This window comes from Spermophilus citellus, assembly GCF_964194105.1.
Source record: "Spermophilus citellus genome assembly, chromosome: 2".
Taxonomy (NCBI): domain Eukaryota; kingdom Metazoa; phylum Chordata; class Mammalia; order Rodentia; family Sciuridae; genus Spermophilus; species Spermophilus citellus.
In genome coordinates, this window is record NC_138183.1 from 189134290 (window position 1) to 189151151 (window position 16862).

Genomic DNA, 16862 nt, shown 5'->3' on the forward strand with positions numbered 1-16862 from the left:
GGGATCCTGAGACAGGATCTCAAATATTAACATGCCCTGTATTTGAGGCAGGAGAGCAGCGAATTCACCATGCTTTAAATTTCAAAAAAGTGAAGCAGCTAAAAGAGGCTGTAACAACCTATGGTCCTCAAGCACCCTTCACTGTAAGCATGGTCGAATCCATTACCAACTTGAACATGACGCCAGCAGATTGGGCTAATATGTGTAAAGCTGTGCTAAATGGAGGACAGTACCTGTTATGGAAGGTTGCCAATGAGGAATTTTGCAAGGAGACAGCTAGGCAAAATGCAGCAGCTGGTTATCCTCAGAGAAATCTAGATATGTTGTTAGGAAAGGGACCTTATGAGGATCAGCAGCAACAAATTGCATATGATCCTGGTGTACACGCACAAATTGCTGCAGATGCAGTTAGGGCATGGAAGACATTACAAGGGCATGAAGGTTTACAAGGTCAATTATCTAAGGTAATACAAGGAGCTAATGTATGAGTGTAGCTCTTCCCCACATCCTCACCTTGACACCTTTTTACAGAGGGAGGCAGAGAGCTATGGATTCTGCTGTGCAGTTGTGGGGCTTAAGCCAAGGGGTGGGAGGTCTTACCCAGTGGGAGTGCGAGGGCCACCAAAAGACTGTAAGGCAGGGCAATGAGTTGATCAGTTTCCTGTGAGGACTCTCACTCCGGCTGATGGATGGCCAGTGCACCGGAGCAGGGTAAGCCTGCAGGCAGGGACACCAATGTTGTCTATGGCCCTGGCTACACGTCCACTGATGAGGACCTGAAAGAAGATAGAGGCAGTGGGGGAGGAGAGGCTTCAACAGATACCTGGAAGGTAAAGGGAGAGGATCTGGTGTCATTGCTAAGCTATTGAACCTGGAAAAGAGGGTGGGGGCGATGGCAAAGCCCCAGGCCTGGGGTGGTGGTTCTGCCCCCAGCTGGTGGCGGTGAGAGCAGAAACACCAGGAGGGGTAGAGCAGGGGTGGGAGCGCAGAGAGGCGTGCAGGTCAACTCTGCACTTTGAGTTAGAGTGCTGGAGTCTGGAGTTCCAGGCAGAGGTCAAGGTGGCCGCTTCAGGTGGATACCTGGAGAGGCGGCCCATTCAGTACCTAGAGCTTGATGGGAAGAGGTTTTCTTAAACGGAACCACTGTTGGCTCCAAGTAACTTCTAAACCTGGTCCCGATTCATCTTTTGAAAGCCCTGTGGGGCAGATCTGCCCCGACTTCCACCCTGTAGCTGTTTGAAGACAGCAGGAGGATCTTTCCTGAGAAGACCAAAGACCTCCGTGAGGAATCAGACTCTGAAAGGCTGGAAGAAACTGCAGGAGAGCCTCTAAAAATGGGGGGACCCTGTTTTTCAGATAGCTAAATTGGGGCCCAGAGAAAAGAGGATACTTTCCAAAGTCGCAGAGAAAGTTGATGGCAGAGCTGGGAATCTTCTGTCATGTGCATCATGTGGGCAGTGGCCAGGAGACTGAAGAGCTGTCCTAAGGCATCTGGCAGGATTCAGCTGGACTTTAAGCCCTTCCCTCTCCAGGCTCCTCTACCTGCTCCCACAGGAGTGCTGTCTCTAAGCCCTTCCCCATCCAAGAACCTCGGGGAGAGGATTGACTCAGAGGAGGGCCAGCTTTCTCTGATGAGTTGACCCACAGTGCAGAAGTTCCTCCTCTGGACCTGCCCCGGCTAATCTGCCTAGCATGACCATCAACCCCCCTGACCATCACCTCCCTGTACCCCGTGCTTCACCTCAGTGAATGCAGCCTATGTCCATTTCCATGAGCTTACCTGTTCAGCACACCACGGCTCCTGTTGAGTTGAACTCCACCCCCATCACACACACACTCCTGTCTTAGCTGTCAACTGAGGTTCCTTATTGATTTGGGGTTTGACCTAACTGTTTACGGGTCAGATCACTTTTGAAAAGGGTCAGAAGGTGACTGTGGAAAGAAGGAAAACTCATTTGACAGACAGAAAGCTTTCCCAGGACAAGTTCTGCCTTGAGGTAGACTTGGCTTTAAGTTGGGGGAGAGCTTGTACCCAGAAGAGATCCCCCGGCCCTTGGCTGCACTGGCCTTTCCAAGCAAGTCTGTTCAGGTTTTACAGGCAGGAGCTGTCTAGCCCTTCTCTGTGTCTCCAGGATCAAGCTCAAGGCCTACGGAGAGTGAAGTTCATCAAAGGAATGAAGGCAGGGAAGTGGGGAGGGGGAAGTGGCAGGAATCCCCATGTTCCTCTTTTTCCCCGTCCACCTCTCAGCTTGTCTGGTGCCCAGGTGCCCAGCACATCTTCTGCAGGCAGAGGTTCATTAACCAGTAACACACGTTCATCTGCCCAAAGTGACAAAGACTTAGATTTTAAAACTGGAGGGAACTCCCTCTACCTCTTTTTCCTATTTATCAACCAAGGAAATTAGGACTCAGATGGGTTAAGTGCCTTGAACAAGACCACACAGTGTATTTTCACCAATGGGGACAAACACAAGAATCAAGTTTGAGTGTATGTGGGAAGATAGTTCCAAGGCATTCATGCACGCACCATGCTTAGAAGGGATAGGCATTGATGCTCTTGGCTTAGTTTGTGACTGAATTGCCGTGACCCTGGAATAGACAGCAACACTGACTATGCTGTCTCAGAGATTCTGAAACTCTGCTCTTTCCCTAATTATCTACTTGGAGGCAGCAGGATACGGTGTCAAGAACCCACCCAGCAGAGAACTCATTGCTGTGTATTTAACAAAGCCTGGGGCTCCGGGCTCACTCTTGTGAGTACTCTTGGCTTTCAAAACTGGAAGTTGGGGTGAGCCCTCTGAACAACCTTAAAGCTGAAAGGGAGTCCCGATCTCATCCTGTGGCCCCTTGCCAGATTCCCACTGCAGGCACCCATGTCCCTGGGCCATCCTCCACCCTTATCTTTCAGCCATGGGCCTTTCTTCCTGCCAGCCCCCCCCCCCACCTGAGGCCCTCCCCTTCTTCTTTTTTTAAAAATATTTTTAAATTGTCAATGGACCTTTATTTTCTATTTATTGATACGTGGTTCTGAGAATCAAACCCAGTGCCTCACATATGCTAGGCAAGTACTCTGCCACTGAGCCACAACCCCAGCCCTCTCCCCTTCTGTTGATACACCTCACCCCTACTCTACTTCAGCTTCCATTTCAGTCCTCGCCCTTCCCCAAACCATTATCTTTAAGCTTTGTAGCCTTGAGGGAGGTGACTACTGCCTGGCACAGGAGAGGGTACCTCAGTTTCTCAGTTCTCCCACTTTTCAGCACACTGCTAGGCTCTTACTTAGCCAAACCTATCTGAAAGACAGAGGGCAAGAGAGCCAGGGTGTCCCAAGGAGTTAGAGAAGAACAGAGACTGATCAGGAACTCAGGACAGGGGTGGAGGAGGCCACCAGTAAAGTCTGACAGTAACCGTTCACCTCTCCCACCACACACTTAGGGTTCCTGGTACCATTTCTACCAAATGCCAGTTGAACTTCTCAGGCATTTTAACAACCGGAAAACACCCCCTTCCACTCCCACCCACACCCCTATTTGAGAACCATCACATCAAACAATGAAGCTTTTGCATACACTGTCCCCTCATTACAATCTCTAAATTACAAAGCACTTAAATAGTCTATTTAGTCTGTTCTAAGTAAGTAAGAAAGCAAAAACAGCCACACCCTGAGCCCTACTCCAACCTCAAGGAGCTCTGTTTAACCCCCAGTAAGAAAAGTGGAAGGGTATCCTCCTAACTTCCAGGCCCTTCTCTCTCAGTGAAGCATCTGGGGTTCCAGGCCAAGTACCATTTAGAATCCCTGCACACTTGCCATTAGGAAGATGTCAGGGAAAGTGAACAGAAAGCATTTTGTTCAGGGAGGAAATGAATGGGCAGAGAACACACCACGAAAAATCCAACCTGAGCCATATGCTCAGGCCCAGGGTTGCTTTTTACATTTCACTGTTTGTATCCACTCCAGGTCCAGGTGATCATTCTCTCTAACTCTTGCGTGGGACTCCACAGTTTACACAGTGTCCACACACACATTTGACAGACGAAGAAACTAAAACTCGGAGAGGTTGAATAAATTGTTGGAGATTATACAGCTTGAAGAAGGCAGAACCAAGATTAGAAGTCAGGCCATCAGATTGCGGCTGACGATGGTGGTGACAAAGAGCTTTCTGGCCTCTCGAAATTGGTCTCGTGGGCCAGGGTTCATCAGCTAAACTCTCAGCACCGCTACATCACCATCCCGAGTCAGGGGTAGTCAATGGCATTTCAATGGAAGCCAAATAACTCTTTCTGTGTGCATTCTCAGGCAGCGGCATTTTTGTGTCTTATGGTAATTAAATACCGTCATCTTTCATATCTGACAATCTTTAGGGCCCGATGAATGACTGCAGTGCACACTGGGGCCATCATTAACTCCATGGCAAGGAGAACTCTGGGCACTGTCAGCCATTTTGCAGGGCATGGTGTGGGCACCCTGCCTGCCCCCCTCACTGACCTCAAATCGCAGGGTTATTGGCATGTCTGAGTCCTTTGCCTGAGCCAGGGCTCTGAGAGATTATGACTTTTCCTTGAGTGTATGATCTTATTTTAAAAAATGGTGAGGTACTCCGCTGGAATCTTCTATCAGTAAGACACCCGGGGTTGTCAGGGCCTGCGTGTAGCTTGCCCTTCCTGCCTCCTCCTCCACAGGGCCACCAGGAAGCTCCCTCAGATGCTAATGTGACGACAGCTGTTTCAGTCAGTTTTTCCACTGCTGAGACCAAAAATGCCTGAAAAGAACAATTAGAGGAGAAAAAGTTTATTTTGAGGCTCACCGTTTCAGAGGTCTCAATCTATAGATAGCCAACTCCATTCCTTGGGGCCTGATGTGAGGCAGAGCATCATGGAGGAAGTGTGTGGGAGAGGAAAGTAGCTGGGGACGTGGTACCAGGAAGCAGAGAGGGAGTCCACTCCCAAGGGACAAAATATATACCCCAAAGGCCCATCCCCAGTGACCCACCTCCCCTGGCCACATCTTACCTGCCTATAATTTCCACCCAGTTAATCTCTACCAGGGGATCAACTCACTGATTATGTTAAGTCTGTTATAATAGAATCATTTCACCTCTAAACTCTCTTGCATTATCTCACATATGAGCTTTTGGGGGACTCCTCACATCTAAACCACAACAATGGCGCTCCCTCTTACCCTCCAGATAAAGGCCAGTTCCTTGGCCTGGCACCTCCAGGCAACCACCCCCTGGGCCTTCCCCTAGTGCCTCCACCTCACCCCAGCAACTGTCCCTTACAACCATCCATGCTATTTTAAAAAGGTGTCCCCAGCAGTCCTGCTGTCTCAGGCTTCTGAACGCTTGTACATGTGTCCTTCTCTGCCTGGAACGCCCTGTATCACTTCTCAGGAAACCTTCCCTGACCCCGAGAGTCAGCTGTGCCACAGTGTGCTCCAGCTCCATAGCTGTAGTGTGAGCCAATGAGCATGACCCGGGAGGTGCTCACATGATAGGTATGGATGCAAGAACTGCTCGTGTCACCTCTCTTGATGGGCATGAGCAGAGTGCTTCCGAGCATGGGCCTAGAGTTCAGATTCTGGCTCCATCACCTCATGGCTTTGTAATCTCAAGCAAAGTATGTACCCTCTCTGTGTCTCAGTGTCCTCATCTACAAAATGAGGACCAATGATAGTACTTTTTTCCTCTTTCTTTCTTTCTTTCTATTTATTTATTTATTTATTTATTTATTTATTTATTTATTTATTTATTTGTAACAGGGTCACTCAACCACTGAGTCACATCCCCAGCCATTTCTAGTTTTTATTTGAGACAGGGTCTCATTAAGTTGCTTAAAGCCTCACCAAATTGCTAAGGCTGGCCTCAAACTTGTGATCCTCCTGTCTCAGCTTCCTGAGTCACTGGGATTATAGGCATGCGCCACCAAGCCTGGCAATAGTACCTTCTTTACAGAGTTGTGATAGGGATGAATAAATAAGTACTTAGAAAATGTCTGGCATGGAGTATCCTACACATGTGAACTGGTATAAATGACGATGTCCGTGATGGACAATTTCATCCTGATCACCATTTTGTGCAGGGTGTATATGTGTGTTATCTTAACTACACTATGAACATTTCAAAGCCATGCCAAGGACCATATTTGCTTTTGCTTTATTTCTGATGTGTTTGTGTTTGTGTGTGTGTGTGTGTGTGTGTGTGTGTGTGGTTTTGAGGACTGAACCTAGGTCCTCCAGCCTGCCAGACGAGTATTCTACCACTGAGCCACAACCCCAGCCCTTATTTCTGAATCTCTGTATCAGTCTATGATAGATATGGTTTAGATATCAGGTATCCCCCAAAAGCTCATGTGTGAAACAATGCAAGAAATTTGGAGGTGAAATGATTGGGTTATGAGAGCCTTAACCCAATCAGTGAATCAATCCCCTGACAGGGATTAGCTGGGTGGTAACTACTGAAGGCAGGCAGGGTGGGGCTGGAGGGGGTGAGTCAGTGGGGACGTGCTTTGTGGCATATAGTTTATATCTGGAGAGAAGAGTCAATGCCTCCCATTCCTGGTGCCATGTTCCCAGGTGCTTTCCTGTGCCACAGCTTTCTGCCATGTTGTTCTGCCCTCACCTTGAGCCCTGAGGAATGGGGCTGTCTAGGGACTGAGACCTCTGAAACTGTTGAGCACCATATAAAGTTTTTCTCTTCTAATTGTTCTTGCCAGGTCTTTTGGTCACAGTGATGAAAAATCTGACTAAAACAGACTGTCTTCTTTTGTCTCCTTTTATTGCAGTTACTAATATAAATACATTTTATAGATGAGTAACTAGAGGCTCAGAGAAGTTAAGTAATTTTCCCATAAGAGACAGGATTAAAGCTGAACCCAGGTCTCTGAGACCCCCAAGCTCTGCCCTTGTGCCTTTCTTTACCAACTGTCCCCCAAACACTGGCTACTTGTTAAGAATGGGACTCTCTCCTCTGATAATTCATAAGTCCCTGCACACAATGAAAGCTATTTAATGTTGCTGATGAACTGAACAACCTCAGGGTCCTCCCACTATGCCACACCTGGAAACTGGACAGAGAGGCATGATTTGGGTGACAGTGCTGGTTTGATCTAGATGCTTATATATGAATAAATGAGCCCTCATCTTTGAAGACTTGGAGACCCCATGTGTTTGATTTCACTGTGGGCATCAGGACTGGTCATGCTCATCAACTTCTGACCTGCATGTTGAACCACAGGTGCCCTCCTGAGACCAGGCTCCCAAGAGCCAGTGGGTTGTCCAGAGGGTGACTCAGCAGTAATAAAAGAGTATCACACTTCGGTTGTTAGCTATTTTCCTGCTCCTTCTTTCTCAATGTATTTTGCTTTGGGGCCCCTGTTATAAATGCTGAAGAGTGGTCACCATGGAGATATTTAGTGCTTTATGATTTATTCATTCGACATCCCTTTATCATGACTATGGATTAATAGTTAATAATTTTTTTAAAAAAAAATACTCCAGGCACTGTGCTGCTTACCTCACATACATTATCTCATTTAATACTCATAATAATCCTGTAAAGTAGGTATTATCTCTGTTTAGATTATAAAACTAAAATCCAGAGATATTAAGTGACTTGATTAAGGTCACACAGTTTATAAGCTTCTAAGTAGCATAACCAAAACTTGAACTATGGAATGTCTAACACCAAGATCCAATCCCTTTCTGTGATTTACTGCTTGGGCCCAGAACTCTGAAGGAGACTCCCTATGATCTCTGTTCAGGAAGTAGCAGCGAGGAGCTTTTGGTGTTCTGAATTTGTGTGTATATAAATTTTGAAATGTCTGAGGTGTTGGAAGCCACCAGCAACTGCAAATATCCCTGAGAACTTGTAGGAAGAAAAAAGAAAAAATCTCCCTAGAAAACTGTACTTGCAAAACTCAGATAAGCAAGAGACCTTTATTGACAACGCTATGCACAAATAACAGTAAAAAGAGTCACATCAGGCTTGCTGGAGAGACGCAGTTGGTATCTGCACCTGCAAGAAGAGGGTGTAAATTGGAACTTGCAGCAGAGCTTTATAAATGCATGGAGGCTTACTCCCAGGCAGCAGGAGAGAAGCAGGAACCTGAGCAGGCACAAGGGCCAAGCCCCTCACCTGCTGCTCTCCTTACCACATGCTGAGGGTTTCCCATGCACCAGGCCCAGCTCTGTTCTGCCACTGGAGATATGGAGACAAGGGAGTGTGAGCCCCTCCCTCAGGACTCCACTGTACACTTGGCACTTGAGCAAAGGCCATGACTCTTCATCATCCAGAGGTGATGAAGGCGGAGTACACGGCCCCTCCCACAAATGCACCAACCACAGACTGAGGAGGGGAAGTGAGTTGTTGGCCAGTAAGTGGAAACCAGAAGAGAGGTCTCTTAAGCCATATATATATATATATATATATATATATATATATATATATATATATCTTGTTTCATTCCCGGCACCCTGTTTTACAAGACCTGGCCCAGAACAGTCTCTCAGTAAATGCACAATGCATGAATTCATTCTAATTCCTTCTGAAGAGGAGCACAGGAAGGAGAGGAGGTCAAAGAAGGCGCCTCTGTAGCCTCTCTCCCCTGCCTTCCCTCCTGGCCACAGCAGCAGAAAGGAGGATGCAGACCAGGGGAGACATTTGCTCCTTGTGAAAGAGCTTTGCAAGTGAGGTTTCCATTGCTGAGCTGCCCAATACAGAGCTTTCCCCTTGGGAACAGCAAGGTCCCCTTTCTTAAGATTCTCAGAGCAGAAATGGTGAGGGAAGGAGAAGGGCCCAGCCAAGCATCTGGAGCTCTGGCTCCAGGCAAGTAAGTAAGGGTCTGTGTGGGCCCAAGGGCTGGAGGGTCCAGGGTGGTGGCCTATCTTTTTTCCTATTCAAACATACTCCAAAGGAACAATACCCTCCTGGACAGACTGCCCAGGCCACTCGCATAAGCTGCCCACTCAAGAAGCCTGTCATGCCCATCCACTCAGTTCTGGGACCTGCAGTTGCCCCACACAGAGCCACAGGGTATTCACCTCTATTAGGAAGGCAGAACAGGGACAAAAGTGCACATGATCCCCGAGGAGACAGTGGGGAGAGGGTGGGTCCGCTGTAGCCGGTGTTTGAGGAGAAGAGAACTTGGGGAGGGACCCAGGGAGGCAATAGATAGGCGGCAATTGAACTCAGCTTCAAAAAATAGAGGATTTGGACCAGAACTTTCCTTGTCCCCACAGGAGAAATTTCTTTTAGAGTGAGTTTTTAGATCTGTGACCAGTGACCTTATACTTGAAATCTCAGTAGATCAGCAGCCTTGGCGGGCTTCTGAACAGTATCAAGGTCTAGCCTGAGGTCCTTACTAAGTCACAAAGCGAGTCTGTAGCCTCACAGACCAGCTTGTCAGACCCCGGACCCTACTCTCTTCCCTAAGGGCATTCTTACTGCCTTCAGCCATGGACTAAGACAGCCTGTGTTTTACACAAGGCTTAGAAGACAGAATTTAGTCTTTGGATTTATGAGGACCACTTACTAGTGGTAAGCCTCAACAACCTCACCTGTAAAATGGGAATGATGTGAACACCATCCTCTAGAGGTTGCTGTGCACATCAGAAAAGTTAAGAATGCGAAAACATAGAGTAGGGGCTCACTTCCATCACAGCCATTATTAATATCAAGTGACACGCCTCGAGGTTGACTCCTGGGAGGGGGCAGGAGCAAGGACTGGGTTATCTCTCCCAGCTGGCCGTACTGGATTAGTCACTGCCCCCTCTACTCTGGTGGGCTGGCGTGGGGGCAGTCAGTCAGCCCAGGCAGTTACTTCTGCTGCTGGCTTCTGTCCCAGGCTCTGTTTCCATTAAAGTGCTGCCTGAGGACAGCTAGACTAAACAAATGACCCTGTCCATTTTTGCAGTCTCCCTGGCCCAAGGTTTCTCTGGGTGGGGGTGGGGGTGGGGCACTGCCAGACAGGTCATATTGGCTTCCAGGTACTGTCCCCTCCCATCAAAGGGCATCCTGCTAGCTCCCTTCTGGCCCAGGACTTTAGCACTGCCCATCTTCTGGGGGTACCATTCACATCCTGTGGCTATCCTGGCAACTCTCCTCATGGAGGTTGAGGTTTCAAACACTTGAACTGCCTCAGTGGACTCCTGGCTTCTGAGAGGAAGTGTGTCTGGAGTGGGGCGGGGGAAAGGTGAGGCTGAGCACCAGGCCTGCATCAGATCCCAGTGGCTCCATCGCCCATGTAGGATCCATGCTGAAGGTGGCAGCTTGCATGGGAAGTGACCCACTCTAGTGCCTGTCTCTTTCCCTCTTTCTCTCCTAACACCCCCACCCCAAATTCCACACCAGATTTGCTTTATAACTCCTTGGTATGAAAGACGGGGTTACCTAAAAAGCAGAGAGTGATGCATCTTCCACTACTAAATCCACATCACTGAGAGGCTTCGTGTTCTGCTGTACTTGCAGTCTTCAGAAAGCCGTCCCTGATCCCAGAAAGAGCACACCCTCTGGAATATGGCACCCACTGTGGTTTGAATCCTGCTCTCTCAGACTCTTAGTCTCCTTTGCAAAATAAAGAATGTTCATGAACAACAAGCAAAGCAGAGTACTTTGTAAACTGTGAACTTCAAAAATATTTCTTTCCCACTGATTGTGTCATTTAATTTCCTCATAGCTCTGTCATTCCTTGCAATAAACTATCTGTCCCATCTTGCAGGCGAGAAAACTTTGGCTCTAAGAGGTTAAGAGGCTTGTCTGTGGTTATGTGTTTAATAAATGGCAGAATCTACACTAGAATCTAATTTCCTAACTTCTTTACCCCATAATATATTCAGCATAGAAAGACTAAGCTCTCTGTATACATAGCTTATCTGGATGGTAAACATTTACCTCTAGACTGGCCACATTCACGGCATCACCAGGAATTTTATTTGCTTTATTTGTCAATAGCAACTACTTAACCACATACCCTTGGGCACTTTACCTACCTGCTCCAAGACTAAGGTTTTCACTTATAAATTTATGATAATAATACCTGTTGCTCTGGATAACTGAAAGGAATAAATAAAAGATTGATTTCAATCTCCTCATCTGTAAAATGGGAAGAAAAAAACAGTACCTGCTCTGCAGTATGATAAATTAGCTGAATGACTACATGTAGAGGGCTCAGAAGAGTGCCTGTTAACATAGTATGTGTTCAATAAATGTTAATAGTAGTTTTTAACCACCCAGACACCAGGAGGGCTCACTTGACTCAAAAGTCATCTTCTCTCTGAAGCCACTTGGTCTAGGATTTCAGCAGTGCCTGCGCATACCCAGGCCATAGTCTCCTTCCTTACTCTGTGTGTTCTCATATTTATCAACTCAGCCCTGGAGGCTTTGTGAAATCAGATTACTGGGCCTCACCACAAAGCTCAATAAGCCTGGAGATGGACCCCAGAACTTTCATCTCAAACACATTATCACACCCACTGGTGATGTTGAAGCTTCTGGTCCAGAACCACATTTTAAAAATTAAAGCTCTAAAAGTATGAGAGAAGCACAGTGAAGTTGCTGACATGGGCAGCTAGTTTTTTGTTTTGTTTTGAATCTTGTCTGTTTTTTTTTCCCCTGGCTAGAATTTAAGCTCAATGGGTTGGGTCCAGAACTTTTATTCTGTTCATCTTTCCCCACACACATACCTAGAATAGTAGGTGCTCAGTAAACATGGGTCAACTAAATCTTGATCGAATGCTTTAATCTAGATCATTGCTAACACCCAGAGTGTTTCAGTCTTTCCCCATGGTCTTGTTCAGCCCTCCGGGGCTGCTCCTCCAGCGGAGGGGCAGGGTCCAGCTAGCTCATTACTCCTCTGACCTGGCCATGTTTGTGTTCCAGATCACCCAGGAGGCCTGCAGAACCACCCTCGGCTCAGGACTCCGCCGCCACCACTCTCCCATGCCCACACCCCCAACCAGCACCACGCAGCCTCCATCAACTCTCTGAATCGGGGCAACTTCACTCCGAGGAGCAACCCCAGCCCCGCCCCCACGGACCACTCCCTCTCTGGAGAGCCCCCTGCAGGCGGCGCCCAGGAGCCCGCCCACGCCCAGGACAACTGGCTGCTCAACAGCAACATCCCGCTGGAGACCAGGTGCTTGCCGGGGGGTGCCCGCTGGGGACCTGGGCAGGTGGGGGCCATTATACCTGAGACCGACCTCTTCGGGTGGCCTGTTGGGGTGGTCTGTGTCCCTGCCTCCTTCCTGATCAGAGAGGCTGGGGTCAGGTGCACAGCCTTAGGATGTGATTCTCAGATTGCACGAGAAAAGGCGGAACAGAATACGGAACAGAAAGATCATGGGCTTTGGAAACCGTCAGACCTAAGATCCGCTGCTAGCCTGCTGCTTCCCGAAGGAAGGGATGACCTTGGTCCAGTGGCTGGACCATCGCTCCCTTGTCTCCCTTCTCTGAAATGGTCATGATGCCGACTGGGTAGGGCAGCTTTAGAAGTAGGCGAGAGCCGATGTGTGCAAAGGAAGCAGCCACAGGTGTGACAAAAGCAGGCTCTCAGTTCTGGTTTGATTGGGGTCCTCTCCTCTCCTGTTTCTACCATGATTTCATCACCCTATGCCTAACATCAGGCCTGTCTGACCTGGGTGGGTGTTCAATAAACCCCAGTTCCCCTCCCCTCATCCTCTCCTGCTGTCCTATCCCCTTTATACCCAAAGCCCTAGTGACCCCTGAGGATCAGTGTTGGTTGCAAGGGCTTTCAATGTGTGGTATTATGCAATCCTCCACCTTCATGAGATGGGGCTTGCTAGGATGACCCCCATTTGGGAGTTTTGGAAAATAAGAATTAGAGCAGATCCTAGCTCAGGGTCACACGGGCAGGTAATGCACAACTCAGATTTGAACCCTGTTTTCTTGACTCGCTGTCCAGTGCTGTTCCCAACACCCCAGATTTCTTCTTTATTCCAACCATGTGTTGGAATGCTTCCCTCAGCTCAGGGACAATCAGTCAGTCTGAGTTCTCTAGCCACTACTTAGCCACTATTTTTCCAAAATGAAACATTTTTTTTAGTACATTTTTAAAAATTATTTTTTTGTTGTTGATAGACCTTTATTTTTTTTATTTATACGCAGTGCTGAGAATCGAACCCAGTGCCTCTCACATGCCAGGCAAGTGTGCTACTGCTGAGCCACAGCCACAGCCCCCAAATGAAACATTTTTAATGATTATAAAAACCATACAGCTCACTGTAGAATATGCAGGAAGATACAAAGAGGAGAATTCAATTTACCTGTCACCCTACTACTCTGAGATGAGCACTATTGACTATGGGGAGGGCATGGCCTTTCCCTGCTCTCTACACTGAAGGCAGAGTATCCTGGGGGACACAGTGGTACCACTTCATCTTCTACCCTATCTACATATCTTTTTTTTTCCAGTACTGAGGATTGAACCCAAGGGGTGCTTACCCACTGAACCACATCCCTCCCAGGCTTTTAAATACTTTTTAATTGCCAATGGATTTTTTACTTTATTTGTTTATTCATATGTGGTGCTAAGGATCGAACCCAGGGTCTCACACATTCTAGGCAAGTGCTTTACCACTGAGCCACAACCCCAGTCCCAACCACATCCCCTTTTTTGTATTTCATTTAGATTTAGAGTCTCAGTGAGTTGCCTGGGGCCTCGCTAAGCTGCTAAAGCTGCCTTTGAACTCTAGATCCTCCTGCCTCAGCCTCCCAAGCCACTAGGATTACAGGTGTGCACTACTGTGCCCAGCTATATATCTATTTTTGCAGTACTGGGGATTGAACCCAGGAATACTCTACCATTGAGCTACTTCTCCAGCCCTTTCTATTTTTTTATTTTGAGACAGGATCTCACTAAGTTGCAGTAGCTGGCCTCAAATAATAATAATAATTATTATTATTATTATACCAGGGATTGAATGCAGGGGCACTCGACCACTGAGCCACATCCCCAGCCCTATTTTGTATTTTATTTAGAGACAGAGTCTCACTGAGTTGCTTAGCACCTCGTTTTTGCTGAGGCTGGCTTTGAATTTGCGATCCTCCTGCCTCAGCCTCCCAAGCTACTGGGTTTGCAGGCATGCACCACAGAGCCCATCATGGCTTCAAACTTTTGATCCTCTTGCCTTAGCCTCCTCAGTCACCAGGAGAAATGGCCTGTGCCATTGTGCCCAGCCCTGTTTCTTTAAAGTAGTGGGAAACATACATTTTATTTTTCTAAGCTTCTGTTTATTACATATGAAGAGCTCAAAAGTCATAGCACATTTCGGGAAGTGAAATTGATCCACATATGGAAGGTGTCCCCTTCTGACTCTGCCTGATTCACAACTACAGTGTTGGCACATTGAGCTTGTGGTGTCTAATGAAAGAAAATCAACATCCATTTGTGCCACTTTACTCCTGTAGAGTCATTTTTCCAAAAGCACATTTCTCAGAGGTGAGGCCCAACCAGCCCCCATCCCTCTCTTAATTAATATTGTTTCTGTTGGCTTCATTTAAAATTGTGCATGACTTTTCCCTACATGCCTCCTTTGCTCTCATCAGTTATAGAGTGGGATAATTGTTTGTCATCTTGTCCAGGACAGCTAATCGGGTCTCCGTTATTTCCAGTGTGTTTATTGAGTGGCACATGGCAGAAAGAAGCCAGTGGCTAATCAATGGTTCTGATTTTTGCATGGACCACGGCCACCACTCCCTTGTCTTGGTGTTTATTTTCTCAATTAGGGGCAAAGCAGGACTTCCTACTTTGAGTCTCCAGGTTTTTCCAGGGAAAGGGAGATAGGAGACCAGCAGCCAGGGTGGTTTTCCTAACAGTGTGTGATGCAGAGGTGGGCCCAGCTCACCTCTCCCACCTCATGAGCCCTGCTTGCCTGCCTCCCCGATCCTCTACCCTCCCACAACCATTGCTCATGCTGCATGGAATTGTGCTTTCTTTTCCTTTATACTTTATCACTCAAATAATACATGTTCATCACAGAACAGTTAGCAAGTGAAGTAAGTAAGAAGAAAAGAAAGTCACCATATCTACCTCCAAAAGGTAAATGTTGTTAATGTGTACATATGTACTCACACCATTTTGTACATATATCCATGTATATACATCACACAATGACATAAATGTTACATTGAATATATTTAACAGCCTGTATAAGCATCTCCCCCAGTCCCCAGCCCTTTCATGCCTCTGCACCTTTACAGGGACTCTGAGCTCTGCCAGAGTCACCCTTCCGTTGTGGGTGAAGACAATACCTTTATTTTATTTTTATGTGGGGCTGAGGATGGAACCCAGTGCATCACACATGCTTGGCAAGCGCTCTACCGCTGAGCCACAACCTCAGCCCCTCTTCCTCACTTTTGGATCTAGCCAAGCATTACTTATTCTTGATGCTCTACATGAAATGTTTGAGAAAGCTTCCCTTTGTGACCCCAGAGTCACGAAGGATGAATGGCAGCTGAGAGAAATATCTGATATGGTGGGTAACACAATCAGAACCCAGGGTCTTTATACTGACCTTAACTGGTGCACGGCATTAAACTAAAAGGTAGAGTTTAAGAGGGATTAGTGACAAATCTTCCAGGTAGAATCACAAGCTGACCAGCTTGGCCAGATGGAAAGACTGTGGGCTTTAAAGTCAGGTGGAGCTTCGTTCTTACCTCAGCTTTAATGCTCAGTGCCTGGGCAAGTTCCTTAACATCTCTGAACTTTGATTCCCTGCTCTATAACTTGAGATAAGAATCCAAGCTTCTCAAGGAGGTTGGGAAGAAGAATTGAGATATCATTTAAGAAGCACACAGCACAGAGCCTGGCATGTAAAAGTCATACTGCAAAGGCGATTTCCCTTCTTTTCACGTATGTCTGCCTCCCGAGGTCAACCTGTGAAGAAGTCATTTGGAGTGTCCTTATTCACCAAAGGAGTTAAGAGAATGGAGGAGTTCTACCCCTTCTCATACTTTGCACACCATGTGTGGCCTGGTATTCAAAGGGCATAAGTGACAGTCCATTGACCATAGCAAGTGGTTCATGGCACAGATGTTAGGGTCAGACGCACCCTATGCTCAAACTCCCACCTCATACACATTAGCTGGGACTTAAACTTCGTGACCTCTGAAATGGAGAAAATAATAGTAACTTCCTGTTCTGATTATATATTACTGCATAACAATCTAGCCAGAACTTAGTGGCTTAGAAAACATCCAGCCAATAATATTTAACTGGATGAGTGGGGAGTTCAGGAAGGGCCCAGCTGGCTCACTCCACATGGTGCTGAGTGTCAGCTGGGAGCTGACACCTGCTGGGGGCAGAGAGCTGCACTCAGCAGGACCCGTCTCTCTCTGACAATCTCAGGGCTTCTCCTAAGCAGGACAGTTGTATTTCATTTTTCTGTGACTCAGGATTTCAAGGTAACAGGACAAAAGCCATTGATCCTCCAAGAGACTTGGCCTGGAACTGGCAAAGCATCACCTCCACCATAGTTTGTTGGTCAAAGCAGTCATGGACCAGGCAGCTTCAAGGGGAGTGGAAACAGACCTCGCATCTCAATGGGAGAAGTGTCAAAGAATTGACAGTCACCTTTAATCCACAACACCTTTGTAAGGCTGTTGTATTAATAACATATTAACGTCAGAAAATTTAGTACTCGTTATTCAGTTAATACTCACGAGTGCCCACTATGAATTAACAGACTCTTGCAGTAGGATAAGTGCTGTGGCCGAGGTGAGTGTAGGGAGTGTGCTGTGTTCTCATTGCTTGGGATTCCCAGCACAGGACTCGGTGGTGGCCATAAGAGAGAAGGTGCTTGATAAATATTAACACACAGGTAAAATGAATGAGTGATGGAACAAATAATT

At 47.2% G+C, this 16862-nt stretch overlaps 1 protein-coding gene across 1 annotated transcript in view; it reads left to right on the plus strand.

Moving 5' to 3' along the window:
* The window catches only part of TENM4 (teneurin transmembrane protein 4), a 710670-nt gene that overhangs the window by 461875 nt on the left and 231933 nt on the right, over nt 1-16862 (plus strand). The window contains exon 7 of the mRNA XM_081282209.1: nt 11874-12129. Within this exon, the coding sequence (XP_081138335.1) occupies nt 11874-12129 (256 nt within the window). The remainder of the gene's footprint in view (nt 1-11873; nt 12130-16862) is intronic.